At 39.4% G+C, this 26,224-nt stretch overlaps 1 protein-coding gene across 5 annotated transcripts in view; it reads right to left on the minus strand.

Moving 5' to 3' along the window:
• The window catches only part of NRDC (nardilysin convertase), a 110,226-nt gene that overhangs the window by 53,940 nt on the left and 30,062 nt on the right, over positions 1-26,224 (minus strand). The window contains exon 1 of one of the 5 annotated variants that reach the window (XM_074380808.1): positions 16,812-24,685. The exons of the other annotated variants lie outside the window; for them this stretch is intronic. Within the exon in view, the coding sequence (XP_074236909.1) occupies positions 16,812-16,822 (11 nt within the window). The 5' untranslated portion in view covers positions 16,823-24,685. Of the gene's footprint in view, positions 1-16,811; positions 24,686-26,224 lie in introns of those variants that run through there. 5 annotated transcript variants of the gene reach the window in all.

Genomic DNA, 26,224 nt, shown 5'->3' on the forward strand with positions numbered 1-26,224 from the left:
GGCATTTATTTAGCACTCTTTATATATCAGATACCATGCTGTATTAATGATAAAAAGAGTAAAAACCAAATTCCTCATCATCAGGCATTCACTGTCTAATAATGAGATAAACCAGTATAATACAGAATGACAGATAAATAAAGAATGTAAGAAAGAAGAAAGCAGTCAGGGAAATAGTCTAAGACAAGGTACACTTAAGCAGATCCTTGAAGATGATCCTTAAGGTACACTTAAGCAGATCCTAGAAGACGATAAAAAGCAAAAACTAAGAATAATATTCAAAGAAAGACAAGGAAGGGAACCTCAAGCCTAAGATGAGAAGATTGAAAACTGGGATTTATCTGTTTTTCAAATAATATAATCAATTTAGAGCTCAGCAGTTCGAGACCAGCCTGGGCAAGGTAGCAAAACCTTGTTTCTACAAAAAATACAAAAAAATTAGCCAGGCGTGGTGGCATGTGCCTGTGGTCCCAGACGATTTGAGTCCAAGGGGGTCCAGGCTGCAGTGAGCCCAGATTCAGCTACTTCACTCCAGCCTGGGTGAAAAAGTGAGACCCTGTCTCAAAATATAACAAATAAATAATCTAAAATAATCACCTATAAATGATAGAAAAAAAGTCTATTTTTTGGCTGGGCATGGTGGCTCATGCCTGTAATCCCAGCACTTTGGGAGGCCAAGGCGGGTGGGTCACAAGGTCAGGAGATCGAGACCATCCTGGCCAACATGATGAAACCCCATCTCTACTACAAATACAAAAAAAAATTAGCTGGGCATGGTGGTGCCCACCTGTAGTCCCAGCCACTTGGGAGGCTGAGGCAGGAGAATTGCTTGAACCCAGGAGGCAGAGATTGCAGTGAGTCAAGATCTCGCCACTGCACTACAGCCTGGGTGACAGTATGAGATTCTGTCTAAAAAAAAAAAAATAACTTATTTATTTTGGTTTGTGAGAATAAAATGATGACAGAAAACAGGAAAGGACACTGTTAGCAGATCATAAATTTTTATAAATCATTAGAAGATATTATGCAAATTTGATCAAATTAATGGAGAAAACAGCCAGAAAACCATACACCTATAAACATGTGGTAAAATACTGGTTTTTCCCAGGAAACCCCAGAAAAAGCCTAAGCTCCAGATCAATAAATAAGAGCAGAGAGAGTCTCAGGACAATAAGCTCAATTATTTAAACTGGAAGCAATCCAAACGTCTACTGACAGCAGAACAGAAAAACTGTGGTATATTCATAAAATGAAAATTTTCTTCACAGTGGAATATTGCAACACAGGGAAATACATAATTCAGCAACAAACTACAACAGTGGTTAAGCCTAAAAACATAAGTGAAAAAACCAAGTCACAAAAAAAGAACTGTATGAGTACCATTAATATAATGTCAAAAACAAGCAAAAGTAAACAGCGTATTATTTAGGTATACAAATATAAACGATAAAACTTTTTTAAGCAAAGGAATGATAAACACAAAACGCTATACAGGGCCGAGGCACAGTGACTTGTGCCTGTGATCCCCATACTTTGGGAGGCCAAGGCAGGCAGATTGCTGGAGTCCAGGAGTTCAAGATCAGCCTGGGTAACATGACAAAACCCCATCTCCACAAAAAGTACAAAAATTAGATGGGGATGGTGCGTCTATAGTCCCAGCTACTCCAGAGGCTGAGGTGGGAGGATGGCTTGAGCCCAGGAAGCGGAGGTTGCAGTGAGCCCGCACTCCAGCCTAAGCAAGAGCAAAACATTGTCTCAAAAAAAAAAAAAAAAAAAAAAATACTTGTTGGGGTGGGAAGGCAGGGCAACATGTAAAAATACAGATGGATTAAAATGATCAAGAACACCAGAAGTAGATCCTAGTTCTTAAATTGATAAGTTTTGGATTTGTCATTCACCGCTTACAAAGAAGCTGCCTATTTTCTTTTGTATATATCAAATATTACCAGTTTTCGAGGTTTTAAAAATGATAGTTAAAGGCCTTCACTCTATAATAACTTGGCCAGTCAGTCCATGTACTTCTGTGCCAAATAGTCAACTGTGGGAGACTGCAATATGCCACCTCAGAATATGCCTCCTTGGCATTAAGGATTGTTGAACTGAAGGCAATTAAAAAGCAGATACAGGAAAGCTCTTAAATTTACTCCAACGACAACAACCCACCACCTTTTTACCAAGAACACAAGTTAACCACTGAATACAACTTTAGACCTTATTAGTCTGGAAATGACACCAAAGGAATCCACATTAACAAGTTTACTAATTAGGCAAACTAATTAGTTTGCCTGCCATTTATTTGCCTTTCTACAAATTGCTGCCACTACAGACTCAAAAGTCCTTTTTCTCCGTCTTGACACTTTTCTGAAAATTTACTGTTCTTTGTTAAAGATGTTGTATAAGCTGGAATTCAAAGCCAACTTATTCTGAGTATCTCTCACGTGTTTACGCATTTTAAAACCCCAAAACTATTACTACTAAATAGAGTTCAGCAAATTACGCAAAATCAAAGAACTATAGACAAAAATCAGTACCTTTCCTAGACATCAAACGTAAGATGTTTTTTAAATCCCTTTGATGAAAGCAATAGAAACTATAAAATGCATAGATATACCTAATAATCGCTCACATTTTAAATGTATCAACTTATGTCTTGACCCAGTTAATCTTCATAATAATCCTAATGAGTTATTATTCCCATTTTATGGATGAGGAAACTAAAGCACAAAAAAAGGTGTTATTTGCCCAACTTCATTGCGGCTTAGTAGGAACTGACTCTAGGTAGCATGACACTAGAACACATTCTTTTCAATACTACTCAACACAGCCAACATTAGGAAAACTAGAAAACTTTACAGGTGAAATTAAAGACCTCATTAAATAGTCATACTATATAAGTGGGTGGGAACATCCAATATTATAAAGATACCAATTCTTCTCCCAAATTAATCTATAAATTCAAGGCAATTCTCATTAAAAAAATCCCAACAAGATTTTTTTGTGAACTTGACATATTGATTCTAAAACTTGACATATTGATTCTAAAATTCATGCGAACAAAAACATACAAAAATGCCAATAACATTTTGAAAAGAAAGAACAAGGAGACGGAACTGCCTTACCAGGTATAAAAATACAGTCTTTAGGCTGGCTGTAGTGGTTTATGCCTGTAATTCCAGCTGAGACAGGCAGATCACTTGAGACCAGGAGTTCATGATCAGCCTGCCCAACATGGTTAAACCCTGTCTCTACTAAAAATACAAAGATTAGCCAGGCAGGATGGTGCACGCCTGTAATCCCAACTACTTAGGGAGGCTAAGGCACAAGAATCGCTTCAACCCAGGAGGCAGAGTGAACCAAGACTGTGCCACTGCACTGCAGCCTGAGTAACAGAGTGAGTCTCTATCTCAGAAACAAACCCTAACAAATAAAAATAAAAATAAAGACTTCTAAGGTGACTGAAATGAAACTGAACTACCAACAGGAACACCAACAGATCAATGAAAGAGAATAGGTTCTAAAACAGAGCAGTGTATATAATATTGTTACAATGCCATTTACTACCATGACTCAACAAATGATGCTGAAACAATAAGCTATTCGTTTAGTGAGAAAAAATAGCCATGTCTACCTTACACTCAACATATATAAATTCCAGATTCCTAAAGCTGGAACAGAATAGGGACACCTCTTAAGGGCCTGTGGGCCCTCAAGCACAGAAATAAAGGAAAACCTTGAGTTCTTTCAAGGGAAATTTCTGGCACGTAGCTAGCCTCGGAAAGTAAATGTGCATGCAACTTGATAAGTAAGAAAGTAATAGTAACTTAAAAACAGCCAACGAAGTTAGAGTCAGGAGACCATTTGCTTCCCTACAAAAACTAAAGGTAACATCTTAACATCTGTCTCTTCAGTTGTTTTTCAGAAACCTGGACTCCCACCAAAAGGATCTGCAGGCATATAGATCTCAGATAAGGAGAAACTGGGGACTGAACTCTTCCTATCCTGAAATTTACCCTTGCCTTTAAAAACTGTTACCTACAAATCACCAGGAAGGTCAGAATTTACAGGTTAGTCATCTGGTCCTCCTTGCTTGACACCCTATAAATAAACACCATGCCTTCCTTTCTACTGCTGCAAAAATCTTGGTGTGTATATTTTGTATATTTAAAGTGGAGAGTTCTATAAATGTTAATTACATTTACTTGTTCCAGATCTGAGTTCAAGTCCTGAATATCGTTGTTAATTTTCTGTCTCATTGATCTGTCTAATATTAATGTTGAAGTTTCCCACTATTACTATGTGGGAGTCTAAGTCTCTTTATGTCTTGTATGTCTGCATATTCCTGTATTGGGTGCGTATATATTTAGGATCTTTAGCTCTTCTTCTTGTTGCATTGATCCTTTTATCATTATATAATGTCCTTCTTTGCTTCTTTTGATCTTTGTTGCTTAATTGTAACTTCTGCTTTTTATTTATTTATTTTAGCTCTCTGTTTGGTTGGTAAATCTTTCTCCATCCCTTGTTTGGAGTCTTTGTGTATCCTTGAATGTGAGATGGATCTGGATGCAGCATACTGATGGGTCTTAGTTTTTTATTCAAATTGCCTGTCTTTGGATTGGGGGATTTAGTCAATTTAAATTTAGAATTAATAATAATATATGTGAGTTTAATACTGCCATTAGCTGGCTATTTTGTCCATTAGTTGATGTAAATTCTTCATTATATTGATGCTCTTTTTGATAATTTTTTTAGAAAGGCTGATACTGTTTGTTCCTTTCATATGTGTAGTAGTTCTTTCAGAAGCTCTTGTAAAGCAGGCCTGGTGGTGATGAAATCTCTGAGTGCTTGCTTATTCACAAAAAACTTTATTTTTCCTTCACTTGTGAAGCTTAGTTTGGCTGGATGTGAAATTCTGGGTTGAAAGTTCTTTTCTTTAAGGATGTTGAATATTGGCCCCCACTCTCTTCTGGCTTGTAGGGTTTCTGCTGAGAGATCTGCTGTAAGTCTGATAGGCTTCCCTTTGTGGGTAACCTGACCTTTCTCTCTGGCTGCCCTTAGTATTTTCTCCTTCATTTCAACCCTGTTGAATCTGACGATTATGTGCCTTGGAGTTGCTCTTCTTGAGGAATACCTCTGTGGTGTTCACTGTATTACCTGGAGTTGAATATTATCCTGCCTTACTAGGCTGGGAAAATTTTCCTGAATAATGTCCTGAAGCGTATTTTCCAGCTTGGATTCATTCTCTTCGTCACATTCAGGTACACCTATCAAGCGTAGATTAGGTCTTTTCACATAGTCCCATATTTCTTGGAGACTTTGCTCGTTCCTTTTTATCCTTTTTCCTCTAATCTTGTCTTCTTGTTTTATTTCATTGAGTTGGTCTTCGACCTCTGATATCCTTTCTTCTGCTTGATCAATTCGGCTGTTAAAACTTGTGCATACTTCACGAAGTTCTCCTATTGTGTTTTTCAGCTCCATCAATTCACTTATATTCCTCTCTAAATTGTGTATTCTTATTAACATTTCGTCAAATCTTTTTTCGAAGTTCTTAGTTGCTTTAGATTGGGTTAAAACAAGTTCTTTTAATTCACAGAAGTTTCTCATTATCCACATTTTGAAGTCTGCTTCTGTAATTGGAACACACTCGTTCTCCATCAAGCCTTGTTCCGTTGCTGATGAGGAACTGTGATCCCCCGCTCAGGGAGAGGCGTTCTGATCTTGGGCATTCTCAGCCTTTTTTGGCCGTTTTCCTCCCTTCGTTATAAATTTATCCATCTGTGGTCTTTCAATTCACCGTCTTTGTAATTAGGTTTCTGAGTGGACGTCCAACTTACTGATTCTCAGCGCCGAAATCTGAGCAACCCACTGCACCGACCAAATCAGCGGCGTTAAGATTGATGGTGCTTTTCCGACTCTGCACCAAGAACTGTCGCTCCAAGGCGCCGGCAAAACCGCCTCGCCGGTCACAAGAGTCGCGCTGGCGACCCGTGGGGCTCCTCCACTGGGAATCTCCTGGTGCGTGAGCAACAAGAATTCATGTGAAGGTGTGGCGTCCTCTCATTCTTTGCGCTTTCAGTGGGAGCTACAATCCCGAGCTGTTAGTGATCAGCCATCTTGGATCTCTCTCTTCTGATACACTCTTATCAGTACCACATCATATCAACTTAGAAGTTTAAAAGAAATCTTGGTTGGCTCCTTGTTTGCTATTCTCTTCCCTCATTTTCTTTCATGTCCCCATTATTAAGGACAATTATAGACATACCCATATTTAGACTGCATTCTAGCCCGGGCAATAAAGCAATACCCCCATCCTCTCTCCCTCTTCCTCTTTCTCTTTCTTCCTCTTCTTTATTCTTAAAAAAAAAAAAAAAAAAAAAAAAAAAAAGTATAAATAAAGCTGCTGTAAACAGTTGGATGTAAAAATATATATATATATATAAAGGACATAGCCTTTATAATCAGACAAAAGAGGATGTGAATTTCATCTTTGTACTTACTCTGTAGCTTCACACAAATTATTTATCAGCACTTATTTTAATTTTCTTTATGTATAAAATATAAATAATAAGTTCTGCTTCATGACATTGCAAAGAAAAAAAAAAAAATCTTGGTGTGGATATCCAGCCTTATTGCATTGAGTGAGGAGGCTCTGGTTAGGTTCTCTAAACATTTGGCAACCACAAAGGGACAAAAGGCCAGTTTTGTCCCTGGCCACAGCCACCCTCAGGCCCAATTCAGCAGCTGCCTAAATTATTTTATTCAGACAGATCCATGTATTTGGTGGGCAACCAGTCATCATTGTCCTGTGGTGCTTTTACTTTCTCAGCATTAAAAACAAATCACCTGAGAAGACGTCTTTTGGCAAAGTGGTGGGTTCATGGGTGATAGCTCCATAGCATTTTTCCTTTCAGCACAGGAAATCTGGCCTTGCTTTAGCATTTAGAATGCATTTAATGGGAGATACCCCAGAGCTGAAGATCGAAACCTTCAAAAATCACATTTTGATTGTAACTTCTCAAATCTATTTAATACTTAACACCTAGCCAAGGCATTAAAGGTTTGTCACCAAGGTTTTATGACAAACCTTTAATGCCTTCCAGGCTTTTGTTTCATTTGAGAAACGTAAGTTCTATTTCTTTTGTAGCCCATTAAGGGTGCATTCTGCAGAACTAGGCCATTTTTAGATTTGGGCCCAAGGAAAAAAAAAATTTTTTTTTTTATTGCAGTACTGCTTGGCCACAACATTCTTTAGACTCCAGATAGAGTCTAAAGACTAAAAAAAGTAGTCTTAATGGGAAACCTTCAAACTGGACCCTAAATTTTAAAAAAATCTTAGGCATCTCTCTAAACAATTGATTTTACAAAAAAAAAAAAAAAAAGTAACTTTCTAAACAGGTTTTACAAAGGACACTTAATAGTGTTACAACTAGTCTTGAGAATTCATTTGACTAAGTTAAAGAGCAAATATCTCACCTAAAACAAGGTTAAAATCCTTTGCAAGCTCAAAACTGCCTGCTTTAGATCCCCTCCAGCAACAGTAGTGGTAAAGCACTGAGGCTGCCTGGGTTGAATTTCCAGGAAACACGTCATTTTTTGGTTTGATATTTATGTGATTTCTGTCATTTATTGATCTTTTTTTCTTCTTTTTTTTTTATTTTAGATATTTTTATTTCTCCAAATTTGTTATTTCTCAGGAGTGACTGAAATAAAAAATATAATTGAGTCCCATCATCATCATCATGGAAATGGCTTTAAGAGAAAACTGGTCAGATGAATATTATTGCTTTCCATTTTCAACCAGTAAATAGTTGCCACAGATAAATTGACAGCCAGGAGTCTGCCAAGAATGCTCAAGATACCTTATATAATACAACATGCCTGTTCACAGGGGGAAAATTCCCAGGAAATAACTTATGTGTATTTCTTGATTTCATCATACAAGACAAGTACAAAAGCACCACCCATGCCTCTGAGAACATTGGACCATGCGCCCTTGAAGAAAGCTTTGCCTCCTTCATTACGAAGGAGCAGCTTTTGATTTCCTGTCCTCCATAGGGGTGGGGTAGTAAGTGGGTTTTCTGTTATGTCTATTGGCACAGGTTTTGTGTGTCGAAGGTCAGCTGAGAAACTGAGGCTCTGGAGAATATGGCCAAATAGAAATGTGTTCTCTACTCCATTTATGGCTGACAAAATTTTCCTTTCTTTTAGCTGCCTTTGGGCTAGTTCTGAATCTTTTGAAGACTGCTTTCTACCTCTTTTTAGACCTCATGTGTCCTTGTTGAAGTCATAACCCTGGCTAACACTTATTAGTTTCACGGGGGGAGAATACCTTTGGGGTAAAAAGAGTTCAAAAGCCAGAAATAGCAACTGTTTGTCCCAGCTAAAAATCTGATAAGAGATTTGAAAGGATTTTTTTTAAGAACTCTACAGTCAAAAGTCTAATTAAAACTACTATTTAGGCCATACTTGTGGGTATGTATATATATATAAAACTAAGCATATAAAATTATATAACTATAACTGTATGACATATAACTATATATGCATAACTACATATACAACATATATGAGGCCTTAAAACTATATAGTTTCATAAATTTGTGCCTATGTATATATAACTATATATATAACAATATATGTAAAATTACGTAACTATTAACTGTATGACATACTTTTACATACATAATTATGTATAACACATTTATGAGGCCTTAAACTATATATTATATATACATATATAACTATGTATATTTATCCTCTATAGTTGTATCTATCTATCTATCTAGTTTCAAGGCCTCTGTTCTCTCTCTGAGTAAATTTCTCAGTTTACTAAATTTCTCTCCTTAAACCCCTGCTACACACGTGTACATCTTTTGCTTCTCCATTTACTTCTGCTGACATCCCTTCCTCTTGCCACTCTTGATGCCAGATGAGAGGACCAAAATTTTTTGTAATACCCTGGGATCCCTTAAAGAAAACAGAAGAGGTGCCACACTCTTCTTTGGGAGGAGCCTGTTTTTCCTCTGGAAATCCCATTAATTGTAAATGGTCAGCATGCTCTCAGATCCAAAACTCTCCTCTCTTTTGCACCGTATTACCTGATCTCTTTGGCTTTTGGAGGTACCAGAAATTACTTTTTTTTTCTTTTTTATACTTCAAAGCTACTGCAAATCAAGAGAAATTACTTTTTATTATGGAAAAACTAACCTTATAAAATACTATGGTAAATTCCTATGGTTTTGTGTTACTATAGTATCTATTTTTCATCTTCCTCTAGCATGGCCTAAGCTCCTTCTTAAAGTAAAAGATTTTTAGGCTTTGCGATATAGCTTGCTTCCTCTAGGGGTTGGTGAGGACTTGAGACATGTGAGACAAGTAGATTTTGACTTCTTCCATTTACAGAGGCATAATTTGAATCCAGCTGTCCTTTTGAACTAGTGAGTTTTGCCAGTCACATGGCTAGTTTTAAAATCAAGGCTGTAGGGCCTTTGTTTACATTTGTTTATGAATGCATACATATGTCTTTATGTTATCTATGATACCAAACTAGCTTATAAATAAAGGACATCTAGACACAAGAAAAGCAATTGTGGCTGGGCACAATGGCTCACACCTGTAATCCCAACACTTTGGGAGGCCAAACCAGGCAAATCACTTGAGTCCAGGAGTTTAAGACCAGCCTGGGCCAATATGGCAAAACCCCATCTCTACTAAAAATATAAAATTATCCAGGTGTGGTGACACATGCCTCTAATCCCAGCTACTTGGATGGCGGAGGCACAAGAATCACTTGAGTTGGGGAGGGGAGGTGACTCCAGCCCGGGTGACAGAGCCAGATCCTATCTCAAAAAAAAAAAAAAAAAGAAAAAGAAAACCAATTCTATATGCAAAAGATGTAAAGAAAATAGAATATGTTTTTTATTTTAAAGGTTATAAAAAGGTATGGGAATGTGCCTTTATTTATTTATTTTTTTTTTTTTTTTTTTTTTTTTTTGAGACAGAGTCTCACTCTGTTGCCCAGGCTAGAGTATAGTGGCGCAATCTCAGCTCACTGCAGCCGCTGCCTCCCGGGTTCAAGCAATTCTCCTGCCTTGGCCTCCCAAGTAGCTGGAACAACAGGCAGCACATACCACCATATCTGGCCAATTTTTGTATTTTTAGTAGAAATGGGGTTTCTCCATGTTGGCCGGGGTTGTTGAACTCCTAGACTCAAATGATCCGCCCACCTCAGCCTCCCAAAGTGCTGAGATTACAGGCATGAGCCACCTCAACCACCCAGGAATGTTTTTTTGTTAAAGGAAAAGTAAAATATAAAGAGCATTTGAGCATAATTTTTTCTTTTACACAAGAGAGAACTCTGTACAGTCAAAGTGATCACGGGAAAAAACTAAACTTTTGTCAAGTTAAAATGATAGGACAAAACTGTAAAAGGCTTGTGAAAGACTGATCTTGTGAAAGGAATTCTGTGTATGCTTAAGTTGGCTAAAATTAAAAAGAGATTATTTTTTAAAAAATTAAACATTAATATCAAAAGTAGATGGATGCAAGGCCAGAGTCTGGGCTACTGTGTCAAAGTAACAGTTTTCTTGGAGCACTGATCTGCTCTTTAATAAAAATTATATACAGTTTTTAAATAAAAGACTTATCTTTTGCGGTCAAAACTGAAATTGGATTTCTTTATAAGGTTTTATTAAAATTAGCTTTAGCATTAATAACACACTAATGCAATGATAAAATTAAGTTTTCTTTTTTGAATGAGATTTTCCTGTAATATTAGTAGGAGGTAATAAAAGATTTGTTTACCTTTTTAGTAAACTCCAAAAAAATTAAAAGGGGGAGAGAGAAAAACAGATTCAATTGGCCTCCTGCTGTCTTTATCAGGTTTCATGATTGTTTGGAAAAGTAAGCTTATCCAGGCATCCCCAAAGCATGGCCCGGGGGGCCGGCCCCCTGAGGCCATTTATCCAGCCCCCTGCCGCACTTCAGGAAGGGGCACCTCTTTCATTGGTGGTCAGTGAGAGGAGCACAGTATGTGGTGGCCTTCCAAGGGTCTGAGGGACAGTGAACTGGCCCCCTGTGTAAAAAGTTTGGGGACGCCTGTTCTTCTCTATCAAACAGTAAAGGGTTTTACTTTTTGAAATCTTTGAATTATCAGTTTGGCTAATGAATGACTTACCAAAGAAATTCCTTGTGAGCCCCTAAATCTTTCAAAATACATATCCCCCTATAAACTAGACCTAAAACAGAGTTCTGTTAAACCTCATACTGACAATGTCAATTATCAATTGACATTTCTTACATCTAGTTGTATCTTCACAGGTACAGAACAAGACTAGAAATCACCCAACTACCTACCCTGGGACAACTTTATAACTGATTTTTTCCTCTACTCCCTTCTCTTTTCACATGTTATTTTACATAAAATATAGATTTATTGAGCACTAATAAGATTGTAACCATGTGCCACTTGCCTTACTGTCTGGCCTCCCTCCCTTATTTTCCCTTTTTGCTTGCTCTTTCCCCTTTAAATACTGCGTTCCCAAAACCGTCTTTGGAAAAGCACAGGTCACACATGCTGCTGTGAGCTGTGTTCTGCCAGGGTACATCCTCGAATTTTGGCTAAATAAACCTTTATCAATTGAAACTCTTGTCTCAGTCTTGTTTGTTGTTGTTAATACTCCAATATTTGGAAACTATGTTTGAGTAGTCTTAATATATAGCAATATACTTATTTGCATAAATTCAGTAAGAATCTATTTTCTCTTATAAGAAGATACAAGTAGAGACACTGGTTATTTTACCAGGGGTTTGACTGAAATGGCATATTTTAAGATATAACTAGACTGCATAGAGGAACTGAGGTTAACTTTATAGAGCCAATAACAAGCCCCTATGTTCCTGACCTTGCTCTAAGTAAAATATGTCACCTTTTCTTTTCACTTTTTTTTTTTTTTTTTTTTTGAGACAAGGTCTCACTCTGCTGCCTAGGTTGGAGTGCAGTGGTGCAATTACAGCTCACTGCATCCTTTATCTCCTGGGCTCAAGCAATCCTCCCATCTCAGCCTCCCAAGTAGCCTGTGGTCACGTGCCACCCTGCTCAGCTAATTAAAAAAAAATTTTTTAGAGAAAGGGTCTCACTACATTGCGTAGCTGTTCAACTCCTGGGCTCCAGCGCTCCTCCCACCTCAGCCTCCCAAAGTGCTGCGATTAGCATGAGCCAAAGTATGTAACTTTCTGACAGACCCAGGAACCTCAAGACATTTGGGGCATCATAAAGAGAAGTCACCAATTCATAAAGATATCTACAGGCACACACAAATTGGCTTGGTTCACAAGGTTTTTAAAAGTCTAATCTGAGATTTCTTATAAAAAACATTCCAGCCAGGCCAATTTAAAAGGAGCCTATATAGCCAGTAACTATTCTTGCTGCGCTTCATGCAAATAATTAGGCAAAGTATAATAAGACTCGAACTTGTTTAACAAGTAAACTGGTCCTATTGTAAGTTGTCTTTGGTTGAAATGGGAGACTGGATAAAGAAAAATTATGTTTCAGAAGGAAACTAGAGTATACCAGTTATTAGATGCTAGTCTTGTCCATTGTTCATGAGATTCTATTTGAACTAAATCCTGAATTCCTTCCTGGCTACAAGTCTTCAATAACGTTTCTTCTATTTTTCTCACCTGAACTCATTAAAATTGCTACTACCTCTTTCCTGAGTCCCTGTAAATTGACTTACAGAAGAAGGAAACATCAGATTGCTGCTGGCATTTTCCATTTTAACTGACGATGCTTTGAGTCTAATATCTGGACATCTCAACTGACTACTCTCCAGACTCTAAGAAAACTGGTTTAAGATAAACTTCATCCTGGATGGAACCATATGAGGTACTACTGATGACTCATTCCTAAGTAAAACTGGCAAAAGCCAAACCATAGATCCACCATTCCCAGGTTAAGCAGGTTCCCCATGAGTCTTCTGGCCCTAGCTCTGTGAACACAACAAAAAAAGGAACTGCACCATAAAGAACATTACGGTCCTCACCATCCAAACCTGGAAAGGTGGCACACTCCTAGGAATGACAGATCTCAGCCGGGCACGGTGGCTCAAGCCTGTAATCCCAGCACTTTGGGAGGCCGAAGCGGGTGGATCACGAGGTCGAGAGATCGAGACCATCCTGGTCAACATGGTGAAACCCCGTCTCTACTAAAAATACAAAAAACTAGCTGGGCATGGTGGCGCATGCCTGTAATCCCAGCTACTCAGGAGGCTGAGGCAGGAGAATTGCCTGAACCCAGGAGGCGGAGGTTGCGGTGAGCCGAGATCGCACCATTGCACTCCAGCCTGGGTTAACAAGAGCAAAACTCCGTCTCAAAAAAAAAAGAAAAAAAAAAAAAAGAATGACAGATCTCAAGTTGCTATTCAGAAGACAGACTGCTAAAGATAAATAATTAGAAATACTAAAATACTTACACTATTATTTGTCATCGCTTTTTTTTTTTTTTTTTTAGATGGAGTCTTGCTCTGTAGCCCAGCCTGGAGTACAGTGGCGTGAGCTTGGATCACTGCAACCTCCTCCTCCCAGGTTCAAGCAATTCTCCTGCTTCAGCCTCCCTAGTAGCTGGGATTACAGGCATGCAGCACCACCAGGCTGGGCTAATTTTTGCATTTTTAGTAGAGATAGGGTTTCACCATGTTATGTTGGCCAGGCTGGTCTCTAACTCCTGACTTCAAGTGATCCGCCCACCTCTGCCTCCTAAAATGCTGGGATTACAAGCGTGAGCCACCGCACCTGGCCACTTTTCTTATTTTCTCTGTCTACTACTGGCTAAGCAAATTCCGTGTGCTGCCCTGGGGTCTTAATTACTTCAGGTGATCACACTGAACTATAAACATAATTGCCTTTTTGTTACGATTCCTTGTGGGCTTTCATCCACCCAAATTAAAAGAGCAATTTTATAATTAGAATTTCTCAGAATGACAGACAGGTAACCTACAGATGCATCATCCGACCCAGTTAATAGAACAATAATACTCGAGTTCCTTCAGTTGTCATATTCCGAGGGCCCCTTCCAGAATATTATATAAAAGAATTCCTTATTTTTGAAGTCCCTTCACTTGAAGCCATCTCAAGTAAATTTGCCAGAAATAATGAGACTCTACCTCTATTTAAAAGGCTTACAGCTGGGCACGGAGGCTCACGCCTGTAATCCCAGCACTTTGGGAGGCCAAAGCAGGCAGATCACAAGGTCAAGAGATCGAGACCATCCTAGCCAACATGGTGAAACCCTGTCTCTACTAAAATACAAAAATTAGCTGGGCATGGTCCCAGCTACTTGGGAGGCTGAGGCAGGAGAACTGCTTAAACCCAGGAGGCAAGATGCTGTGAGCCGAGATCACACCACTGCACTCCAGCCTGGCACCTGGCAACAGAGCGAGATTCTGTCTCAAAAAAAAAAAAAAAAAAAAAAGGCTTACTTGATTTTGCCTCTTGAAAGGAGCAAGGGCCCTACTCCCTCCTTAGAAGCCTACTCTTTAAACATGTCAGAAGCCTCAGATCTTAGTTCCAAGTAAATTAACTCAAGTAAACAAGGCCAGATGTGGTGGCTCATACCTGTAATCCCAGCACTTTGGGAGGCTGAGGTGGGCAGATCACCTAAGGTTGGGAGTTGGAGACCAGCCTGACCAACATGGAGAAACCCTCTCTCTACTAAAAAAATACAAAAAATTTACTCAGGTGATGGTGGTGCATGCCGGTAATACCAGTTACTTGGGAGGCTGAGGCAGGAGAATTGCTTGAACCTGGGAGGCAGAAGTTACAGTGAGCCAAGATCACACCTTTGTACTCCAGCCTGGGCAATAAGAGCAAAACTCTGTCTCAAAAAAAAAAAAGGAAACAAGTCCAATACAAATATATTCTTGCCCTGGTACTAAAAAGATGGAGCTGCGTATTTCTTTGGATGGACTGCTACCTTGGTGAGGAGTGGTGTCCTATGAGCACATGATTAGAAATCTCTCCCTTTAGGAATTCTTGCTAAGGAAACTTCAGCAGCAGTAGCTGCTTCGGAGAAAAGAATTAATTCATTGGCTCAGGTGTCTTAGATAATAGGATAGCCTCAGATTACATCTTAGCCAAGCAAGGAGGAGTGTGTATGGTTGCAAATACCACATGCTGTACTTATATAAATGAATCTGCTAAGGTAGAAACTCATCTAAGATAAATTAGAGAACAAGTCACTTGATTACAACAGGTATCCCTGACTTTCCCTAAGGAATGATTTTCTTCTTTATTTTCTTGGATTCCTCATGGAATACAATCCATGTGTTCTGGATTGCTAAAGTTACGCATATCAATCTTGCTAATTTTTCTTATGCTTTACATCATAATCAAATGTGTGTTAAAATGTAATAAAGCAGTGACCAATACAAATAATGACAGCTCAGCACCATGGTGCCATGCCTGGGACTCATGGATACCTTGAATTCTGTGCTAGAAACTTACTATCCTCATATCCTAGTCCCCAATCTTTGTCCCAATTCAACAGGAAGTAGGCAGAGCAGTCAGCACCCCAGTACCCCATAAGATTGAGGAGTGACAAAAAAACAGGGAATTGGTATGAACCAGGGACCTTAAGCATAGAAATAAAGGAAGATCTTGAGTTATTTCAAGGGAAACTTCAAGCACCTAGCTAGCCCTGAAAAATAAATGTGAAACTTGATAAACAAGCAGGTAATAGTAACAACAGCCAAGCTGGCCCAGCATGGTGGCCGACATCTGTAATCCCAACTGTTTGAGAGGCCAAGGAGGGAAGATCACTTGAGGATACGGGGGTTCAAGAACAGTCTGGGCAACAGAGACCCCATTTCTAACAACAACAACAACAACAAAAATAGCCAAGGGTTAGAGTCACAAGAATGTTTGCTTCCCTACAGAAACTAAAGATAGCATCTTAACATGTCTCCAGTTGCTTTTCAGAAACCTGAGCCCCCACCAAAAGGATCTGTCAGCACAGAAACCTCAGATATAGAAGAATTGGGGACTGAACTCTGACTACCATTCTTTGTTCTAAATTTCTTTCTGAGGGACCTTAAGAAGGTTATACCCATGAGCCAGAGCTAACATTCTTTTCTGCTGATCTCAAATTTTTAGACAAAGCTTTGTCTCCTTAACCAATTGCAAATCAAAATCTTCTATACCTATGACCTATACACCACTTCTAAGATAACCCACCCTTTTAGGCCAAAATCAACGTGTAACCCTCCATGCATGGTTTATGATTTTGCCGGTTTAAGGTCTGACCGTGCGGTGGATGGCATGGCGACCCCCATGAACCACACGTACACCTCTAGGGGGCCTTCCAGAATTGGAAAACCTAAAATAGCTGGAAGATGATGAAAAGAGGAAAAAATGATAAACCCTGCACCTACTTAACTTTGAGACATTCTCTATTGTTTCTTATTCAGGTCTCAATTGACAAGGCCATTGGACTTTGTAAAAGACACCCTGTAACCCCCTCCCAGCTTCACCAACCTCATGACTCCACACCCTACAACCCCCTCCCAGCTTGCAAAAAAACACCCTAAACTGTAACTTGTAACTTTCCACTGCCTTCCCCACAACCTATAAAACCAAATCCTATCCCATCGCCCTCGCCGACTTCATTTTTGGCCTCAGCCCATCAGCACCTGAGTAAACAAACAGCCTTGTTGCTCACACAAAGCCTGTTTGAGGGGTCTCTTCATTCAGTGCAAATGTTTTAACAGCCTGTAACTTCTGCTATCCTGAAATGTACCCCTGCCTTTAAAAATCCTTACCTGTAAACCATCGGGGAGGTCAGGATTTAAGCTTTAGCTACCTGGTCCTACTTGTGTAGCGTCCTGCAAATAAATGCCTTTCTTTCTACTGCTGCAAAACCTCGATGTGGTTATATCCTTATTGTGCCAGGCGAGCAGACCCAAGTTCAGTTCTATAACAGAGCTAAAAGGAAAGAATGTTTTTAATTTAAGAAAAAAACTGGTATATTTGGGTGAAGAAAATTTGTGCCAAACAAGATAAAAAATCCAGACCCTATAAAGAAAAATAAAAAGTGAAAAGATGTCATTGTGTACTAATTTTAAGCTTTTATAAAACAAAATATCGTAAACAAAACTAAATAGCAAATTGCATACTGGGACAAAAAAAACTAATAACATGTAAGAGTTCCTTCAAATCATTAAGAGAAAAAAAACTCTAATAAAAAATAAGTTTAAAAATATATACTACACAGCCTGGCCGACATGGCAAAACCCCATCTCTATAAAAAATACAAAAAAAATTAGCTGGGTGTGGTGGCGTACTCCTGTAATTCCAGCTACTCGGGTGTCTGAGGTTGGAGGATGATTTGAGCCAGGGAAGCACAGGTTGCAGTGAGCCAAGATTGCTCCATGGCACTCCACCCTGGGCAACAGGTGAAGATTCTGTCTCAAAAAAAAAGAAAGAAAGAAAAGAAAAAATTATATATACTACAAACATTACAAGAATACAAGATGTCAAATAAAATGATGAGCAATCTCACTAGAAATCTAAGATAATCAAAATAATAAACTATTTTTCGTCCAACAAATTAACAAAAAAATTAAAACCATGTGCTGATAAGTGGACAGATTATTCTCACACATTGCTGATGAATCCCAAATGGCATCACATTTATGTAGGGAAAATAGCCTTTTTTTGTTTTGTTTTTTGAGACAGAGTCTCACTCTTGTTGCTCAAGCTGGAGTACAATGGCATGATTTCGGCTCATAAACTCTGCCTCCTGGGTTCAAGCAATTCTCCTGCCTCAGCCTCCAGAGTAGCTGGGATTACAGGCATGTGCCACCATGCCCAGCTAATTTTTTATTTTTTTTAAGAGATGGGATTTCTCCATGCTGGTCAGTCTAGTCTCCAACTCCTGATCTCAAGTGATCCCACCTCGGCCTCCCAAAGTGCTGGGATTACAGGTGTGAGCCACCACACCCAGCCACCATTTTCATTTTTAATGTAAACTCTGAATACTCTTAATCCAATAATTTCATTTCTAGGTATTTGTTTTGGAAAAACTCTCAAACTGTTTTTTTTTCTCTCATACTACTACAATGGTCATCAACCAAAGCCTTCTGTGACCAAATGTGTGCAATTAATTCTTCAATGGACACCAACTAGGTATCTTCCAAATCGGTTCCAACGCTACCTGGAAACAGTGTCAGTTCCCCAAGACGAGGGCTCAGTTCCCAAGACTGCCCCGCAAACAAATAAACATACCAGTTTCAAGTCCAGACCTCTGGAACTTCTTGACTTACCAGCTTTCAAGTTGAGGTTCCCACGACTCCCTCTTTGGGTTTAATTTGCTGGAGGGCTCACAGAACTTTGGGAAACACTTACTTACATTTACTGGTTTAGTGTAAAGGATATGACAGATGAAGAGACGCACAGGGTGAGGTAGGGGAGAAGGGGCACAGGGCTTCTACGCCCTTCCTGTGCAGGCTACCCTCCAAAAACCTCAGCGTGCTGAGCTATCCAGAAGCGTCTGGAACCTGGTCCTCCTGGGTTTTTAATGGAAGTTTCAAAATATCAGCATTCCTTCCCCCAGGGATAGAGTGAGACACACTCTGAGAAGGGTCTCATAACTCCCAATCAGAAAGGCTGGGAAGATTATAGGGTCTTGTCTTGGGGAAGCTGAGATAAGGGTAGGAGAAGGTCTGAAGAGATTCTGTTTCCTAACGCCAACATTCTAACAAAAAGACTTTAACAAGGGCTATGGGAGTTACAAGCCAGGAACCATGGATTAAAAACAGATATATATAACATCTGTTAAATTAAGTTTAGCCTAAAGCTACTTCCCTACATATTTTAAGTTTGGCCTAAAGGTTTCTCTGTACACAGTGAACTGAAACTTAACTAGATGTATAAACAGACCATAACCTACTTTTGTGCCAATTACCAAGTTTCAGCCAATCAAAGGCAGCCAACTCTTCAAACTACGTTCAAATATGACAAACGCCAAACTGTAATAAATTTGGCTGTTTCTGTACCTCACCTCTGTGTTCTGTACATCACTTTCCTTTTTGTGTCCATAAATCTTCCATCATTAGGCTGCACCAGAGCCTCTCTGAACCTATTCTGGTTCCAGGGCTACCCAATTTGTGAATAATTATTTGCTCAGTTAAACTCTATTAAATTTAATATGTCTAAGATTTTCAATAGATGGTATCCCCAGGAGCACAGTGACCAAGCAAGGTAGCCCTCAGACTCATTCTGGCCATTGCTTTCTGGAAGCAACTGATACCTTGGGTAAGTTCTCTCTGAGATTCTGAAGGTTGACAGATTTGTGTTTGGAACTATCTGAGTTTGAGCAAACTTCTGATCCAAACTGGGTCTGGAAGTCACAACAGAAACTGGACTGGGTCCATGATTGGATTGCATCTGATAATTAACTGACTTGGATCCAGTTAGAGGCCCCAGATGTCTAAATGGGTCAGGCAGAAACTAGCAGTAAATGATAATACTACAGGAGGTACAAACTTCAGAAATTTGTAGAGATTCTTGTGTTCTATGTTCTTTTTCTTATACCCTTAGGTAGGGAAAAATCATTAGCTAAACTGATCAAGGGAATCTGAGAGCCAAATCTAAGATTCAGGGGAAATACCGGATCCTTTTTATCTGAAGAACACAGTAGAATGGTATAAATATTAGGAGGTAGAATGTATAAATATTAGGCCTCAGAAGCACTAACCACTTACAGAAATGGCAAAATCTTAGTAACTTAAAATTACAATGGACTGTTCCTAATGAACAACACGGCTCTTGAAAACGAGGGCTCCTAAATTAGTCTCCAAGGATGCCTAATGATGTGCAGAAGCTTCTAAAAACATTTCAATATTTTTATTGCTTTATTAAAAGACTTTCATAAAAGGCAGATAAGGCAGGTGTGGTGGCTCATGCTGTAATCTCAGCACTTTGGGAGATCAAATGAAGATTGCTTGAGCACAGCAGTTTCAGACAAACCGATGCAACATAGTGAGATCTCCTCTCTACAAAAAATTAAAAATCAGCTGGATGTGGTGGTACACACCTGCAGTTCCAGCTACTCAGGAGGCTGAGGTAGTTCCAGCTACTCGGGAGGCTGAAATTCACTTGAGCCCAGGAGGTAAAGGCTGTAAATCAGCTGTCTGATTGTACCACTGTACTTCAGCCTGGGAGACACAGAAAGAGACCCTGCCTTTAAAAAAAAGAAAAAAGCCAAATAAAAAGCTTAGGTGACTAATTGACAAGAAAAATTAAATCTGCTAACCTTTTGCCTTAGATACTATCCTGCCTCAAGGGTAAAAATAAAGATATCCTGGATAAAATGTTTATGAAATGCAGACCAGTGGGTAATGCAGACTTGCTTCTTGTTTAGATCTACCCAGTCTCAGTCCAAGCATACAGAATGCTTTCTTTGCCCTATTCCTTAATGGGCTCCATCTACCAGGAACTCAGTAATTCTAACTAAGAAACACCAGCTAAGTTAAATAAACAACCTACCCAACTAAAATACACCTTTCTGGCATTTAACTGGCTATCCTGAAACCCTTTTGTAAAAGAAATTTACATCTATAAAGGAAATCCCCATTTTCCTGTGTCTGCCTGTATAGATTAGAAACTTTTACCATAGTTTTAAATTTATGTAACAAGTCAAAACTTTGTTTAAGGTGCTTTTCTAGACATCCTAACTGAAATTTTACTTCACCATATTTTCCTTGGTTTAAGCAAATGATGGCACAATATTTAGGCCTAAGTCTTAGGCTGTGCTTTTGAGATATAAATTTTCCACCTTAATTCACCTAAGAGTTGTCTCATTGGAAATGCAAATTTAAGGTTGTCTAGCTAACAACTGCTTAGGGCAATGAAACAGGTAATGGAAGAATGATAGTCTGAATGGGGAAAAGAAAAACTATTTAAAAGCCAGCAAATAAAAATCCTTTAAGAAAGTTATATTATCTGCTCCTGTCTTTGTGTCTGTGTGTCTACATGTGTTACATGTATGAAATATTTGGTAAATAAAGGTAGTTTTAAATTGTTAGTAAAACAGAAGTGGCTTCAAAATTATCAGTTAAATATAATTCGATACTTGTTGATTTGACTGTTTTTGGTTTTGAGCTTCTGGAGTCAGAGGTCTGGATGCATGCCTACAGCGAGGCATGAAGACACACTACATTTTCCATGCCTAGGCCACCAGTTGCAAGGCAGAATCAAGCCCAATACATCCCCTTTTCTCCTGGCCTAGCTTTGTCTCCTGGCTATTCTGAGAGGGTTCCATCGTCCAGGCATGTCTTCCCATTTTCGTCTTCTGTCATGAGGTCTACAGCTGCTATGTAAATTCAGGACTCAGACAGGCCCTGCCCTTCATACTCATCCTGGGTGCCATGTGGCTACGTGAGACCCAGGATGACTAGGAAAAACATTAGGGGGAGGATACCTGTGTCACAGTTTCAAAAGTCTTTACAGTAACTTAAAATACTTCTAAATATTTAAAACTTAAATATTTCTAAGTATTTAGAAATGATGTAGTTAGATGTAGGAGACCCAAGTCTACATCATATTCTCAGTTTACCCGGATCTCATGGAGTGTAAAAATTGGCATGAAGTAAACTGTGCGAGATTACTAGAACCCCAGCTCATTTGCTTTGTATTGAGACGGAAGGAGAGGGGTTACGACTATGGTGCCTACTCTCATCACTGCTTCCCTTGGCCGTAACAGGACAAGGGAGATATTGAAGGCATCTTGAAAATTGTAAGGAGTTCCAGATTTGCCTGTCTTCTACTTTGGCCATAGTAGTGTCTGATTCTATTATAAACTAATAGATGGATTTATGCTGCCAGATCCTCAAACGCTTGCTTTAGAAGATGACATCCATGCTTCTCCAACGCTTATTTTATTCATACAAGATTGGATTTGAGACCCATCAGTGTGCTTCATCACCTCAGAGATAGTCAGAGATGACTTGGATTGACTAGTCGGTTGACTTAGGTAAAGCTGATCTTCCCATTCCTTAAGTTTCTCTTTCTAAAGAATAAAACTTCCCCAGATACAATTGCTTTTTCTTCAAAAATATAGGATAGTTGTTCTAGAACTTTTTTATCTGGAGACAGTTTGACTACAGTTGTATACAGACTTATGTCTGTCATTCACATTCATAGCTGCCTCTTTGTTCACTGCCTCTGTCATTCACATTCATAGCTGCCTCTTTGCCGCAGCTAGCTCACTGTACAAGCAGCACCTCCTCTTTCTCTTACTCAACTCTCCCAGTGCCTTCTGGCCACTACAGCTAGCTTGAAATGGCATTTCATATATACCATGGTCACCTGCAGAGTTTACTTCTGTCTACTTTTTCATCCCCAGTAGAAAGTAAAAGCTTTCTTCCAATTGGTCTTCCTGTTGCAATTACTATTTTTCTCTGAGGTGACTTTAAATCAAAACCAAAAATATCTTCATCCAGAGTATGGATGAACATGTTTAGAATAATAAGGAACATGTTTAGAATAATAAGGAACAGAGAAGGGCTACCTACAAGAGTAATGAACCTTCCTTTCCCTTCTTACCACCACCACCTTTGTGATATAAGCAGCTAGAATATTACGAGGTAGGTAGTGGGAGACAGTATCAGCCTTAAAAACATCTTTATTAATTAGACCTACTTACTCTACTTTTGTTAATATTTCCTAATTAAGTTGCCCAGAGTATGAAAACTATATGCACAAGGATGTTCCAGAGTACAGTGGCCTCAACTTGGCTCACTGCAACCTTTGCCTCTCGGGTTCAAGTGATTCTCCTTCCTCAGACTTCCAAGTAGCAGGCATCACCACGACCAGCTAATTTTTGTATTTTTAGCAGAGACAGGGTTTCACCATGTTGGCCAGGCTGGTCTCAAACTCCTGACCTCAGGTGATCTGCCCACCTTGGCCTTCCAAAGGGCTGGGATTACAGGTGTGAGACACTGCACCCAGCTGCTCAAGTGGAATTACTTTTTTTTTGAGACAGAATCTCATTCTGTCGCCCAGGCTGGAAGGCAGTGGTGCACTCTTGGCTCACTGAAATTTCTGCCTCCTGAGTTCAAGCAATTCTCCTGCCTCAGCCTCCAGAGTAGTTGGCATTACAGGCACACACCACTACACTCATCTTATTTTTATATTTTTAGTAGAGACGGGGTTTTGCCATGTTGGCCAGGCTGGTCTCAAACTCCTGACCTCAGGTGATCCACCTGCCTCAGCTTACCAAAGTGAGTGTTGCTTTTAATAGCCCAAAATATAAACCACTTAAAAGTTTAGGGCTGGCCAGGCATGGTGACTCACGCCTGTAATCCCTGCACTTTCGTGAGGCAGAGGCAGGTGGATCACCTGGGATCAGTCTGACCAACATGGTGAAACCCTGTCTCTACTAAAAATACAAAAATTAGCCATGCGTGGTAGCACCGGCCAGTAATTCCAACTACTCAGGAGGCTGAGGCAGGAGAATCGCTTGAACCCAGGAGTCGGAGGTTTCAGTGAGCGGAGATCGCACCATTGCACTCCAGCCTACACAACAGAGCAAGACTCCATCTAAAAAAAAGTTTAGGGCAGGGGTCAGCAAACTTTTCCTATAAATGGCCAGAAAGTAAATATTTAGGCTTTGCAAACCGTACTGTCTCTGTCATAACTTGTCAACACTGCTGTATGTAGCAAAAAAGCAGCCACAGACAATATGTAAACAATATAAGCATGGCTGTGTTCCAATAAAACTTTACCTACAAATGTGGGGCCATAGTTTGCCATCCCCTGATCAAGGAAATAGTCAACAAACAGATATTTAGTAGTGGCACATTACATTCTCATCAAAAATTGGTAATGTCAGTACTGTCTTGGGTTACAGAGAAAAAAATAATGTTTTTAAAATCAGTAATGAATATTATTAAAAACATAAGAAAATATCATATTAACTAAAAATTTTAAGATACAAAAGTGTATAAATGGGGGTAATCATGTATGCAAATATAGCAAGCATATAATAAAAAGATGACACCAGCCTGGGCAACAGGGCAAAACCCCATTTCTACAAAAAATACAAAATTAGCCAGGCATGGTGGTTTGCACCTGTGGACCCAGCTACTTAGGAGGCTGAGGTGGGAGGATTACCTGAGCCCAGGGAGGTCAAGGCTGCAGTGAGCCATGATTACGCCACTGCATTCTGACCTGGGTGACTGAGTGAGATCCTGTCTCAAAAAAAAAAAAAAAAGAACAACAACAACAAAAAAATCACAATGTAAATTACTAACCATGGCTATAGTAGGATTGGAGGGCAGTAAATGTATGACTTTGTCTTTTCTCAATATTTTAGTTTTTATTTGTATTGCATTTATAATAAAAACTTCTTAAGATTAAAAAAATAGGCCAGGTGCAGTGGCCCACACTTGTAATCCCAGCACTTTGGGAGGCCAAAGCAGGGGGGATCATGAGGTCAGGAGTTCAAGACCAGCCTGGCCAACATGGTGAAACCCCATCTCTACTGAAAATACAAGCCAGGCATGGCAGGTGCCTGTAATCCCAGCTACTCGGGAGGCTGAGACAGGAGAATCACTTGAACCCAAGAGGCAGAGGTGGCAGTAAGTAGAGACTACAACAGCACTCCAGCCCAGGCAACAGAGCAAGACTCCATCTAAAAAAAAAAAAAAAAGATTAATAAAATTAGCTTTAGTATTGATAGCATACTAAATACAAAAGTAAAATTTGATTTTCTCTTTTAAGCAAAAATTTCGTGCAGCAGTAATAATACACTAAAATATTTCTGTTCACCTTTTGAGTAAACTGCAAAAAATAGAGAGAAGAACAGATTCTGTCTTATACTATCTTTCTCAGCCCTTTGAATGTTTGGAACACTGTCTCCTATCTATCAAAGAGTAAAGGTGTTTGCTTTTAGAAATCTTTTTATTGTCACTTTGGCTATATGAATGACTTATTTTACAGCAACCTGCAACCCTATTTTGGATCCTTTTTTTTTTTGAGACAGAGTCTTACTCTGTCGCCAGGCGCTAGGCTGGAATGCAGTGGCACAATCTCGGCTCACTGTAATCTCTGCCTCCCATGTTCAAGAAATTCTCCTGCCTCAGCCTCCCGAGAAGCTGGGACTACAGGTGCACGCCACCACGCCCAGCTAATTTTTGTATTTTTAGTAGAGACGGGGTTTCACCATGTTGGCCAGGATGGTCTCGATCTCTTTTTTTTTTTTTTTTTTTGAGACGGAGTTTCGCTCTTGTTACCCAGGCTGGAGTGCAATGGCGCGATCTCGGCTCACCGCAACCTCCGCCTCCTGGGTTCAGGCAATTCTCCTGCCTCAGCCTCCTGAGTAGCTGGGATTACAGGCACGCGCCACCATGCCCAGCTAATTTTTTGTATTTTTAGTAGAGACGGGGTTTCACCTTGTTGACCAGGATGGTCTTGATCTCTCGACCTCATGATCCACCCGTCTCGGCCTCCCAAAGTGCTGGGATTACAGGCTTGAGCCACCGCGCCCGGCCGGGTCTCGATCTCTTGACCTCGTGATCCGCCTACCTCGGCCTCCCAAAGTGCTGGAATTACGCTTGAGCCACCGCGCCCGGCCCTTTTTTTTTTTTTTTTTTAACCTCTAACTCTGGGACACTACAGAGGGCCCCCTGCAGCATCCAAAAGAGAGACAAACATAATTATTTTATATGTTAAATTACATAAGACACACTGTCAAATAAAAATGATGTTTAACCTTGAGTTATATTTTTATTATGTTATTAATATATGTTCCAAAATTCTATAAGATTCCCACAATTCTGATATGTCTGGGCATATGCTATGCCATACGCTATCAGTCATAATTACAGTTATTATGTTAAATTGTAGGCCATAGAAATAACCAAATTTCCTTGTCAATTCTATCTTTAACTATGATCATTTTAAGCTGCTTCCACAATTAACTGCTTAATTCTGATGCAGTTTCTCAAAACTTCACAGACAAGCGAAATCCTAAAGTACTGTGTCTTCAAGGAGGTTCATGAAAAGATTGGAAAGGTCCCTGACAGGCACTCTTAAATACAGGTTTCTGATAACTTTAGGATACTATCATTTGAACTGAAGAGTTCCCAGAACTCTAATGAAAAGACTGACCAATTTCTAAAACTGCTAACCCAAGCAGAACACAAATTAATTGAATACCAATTTCTAAAAC

This window comes from Saimiri boliviensis, chromosome 11, assembly GCF_048565385.1.
Source record: "Saimiri boliviensis isolate mSaiBol1 chromosome 11, mSaiBol1.pri, whole genome shotgun sequence".
NCBI classification, from domain to species: Eukaryota; Metazoa; Chordata; class Mammalia; order Primates; family Cebidae; genus Saimiri; species Saimiri boliviensis.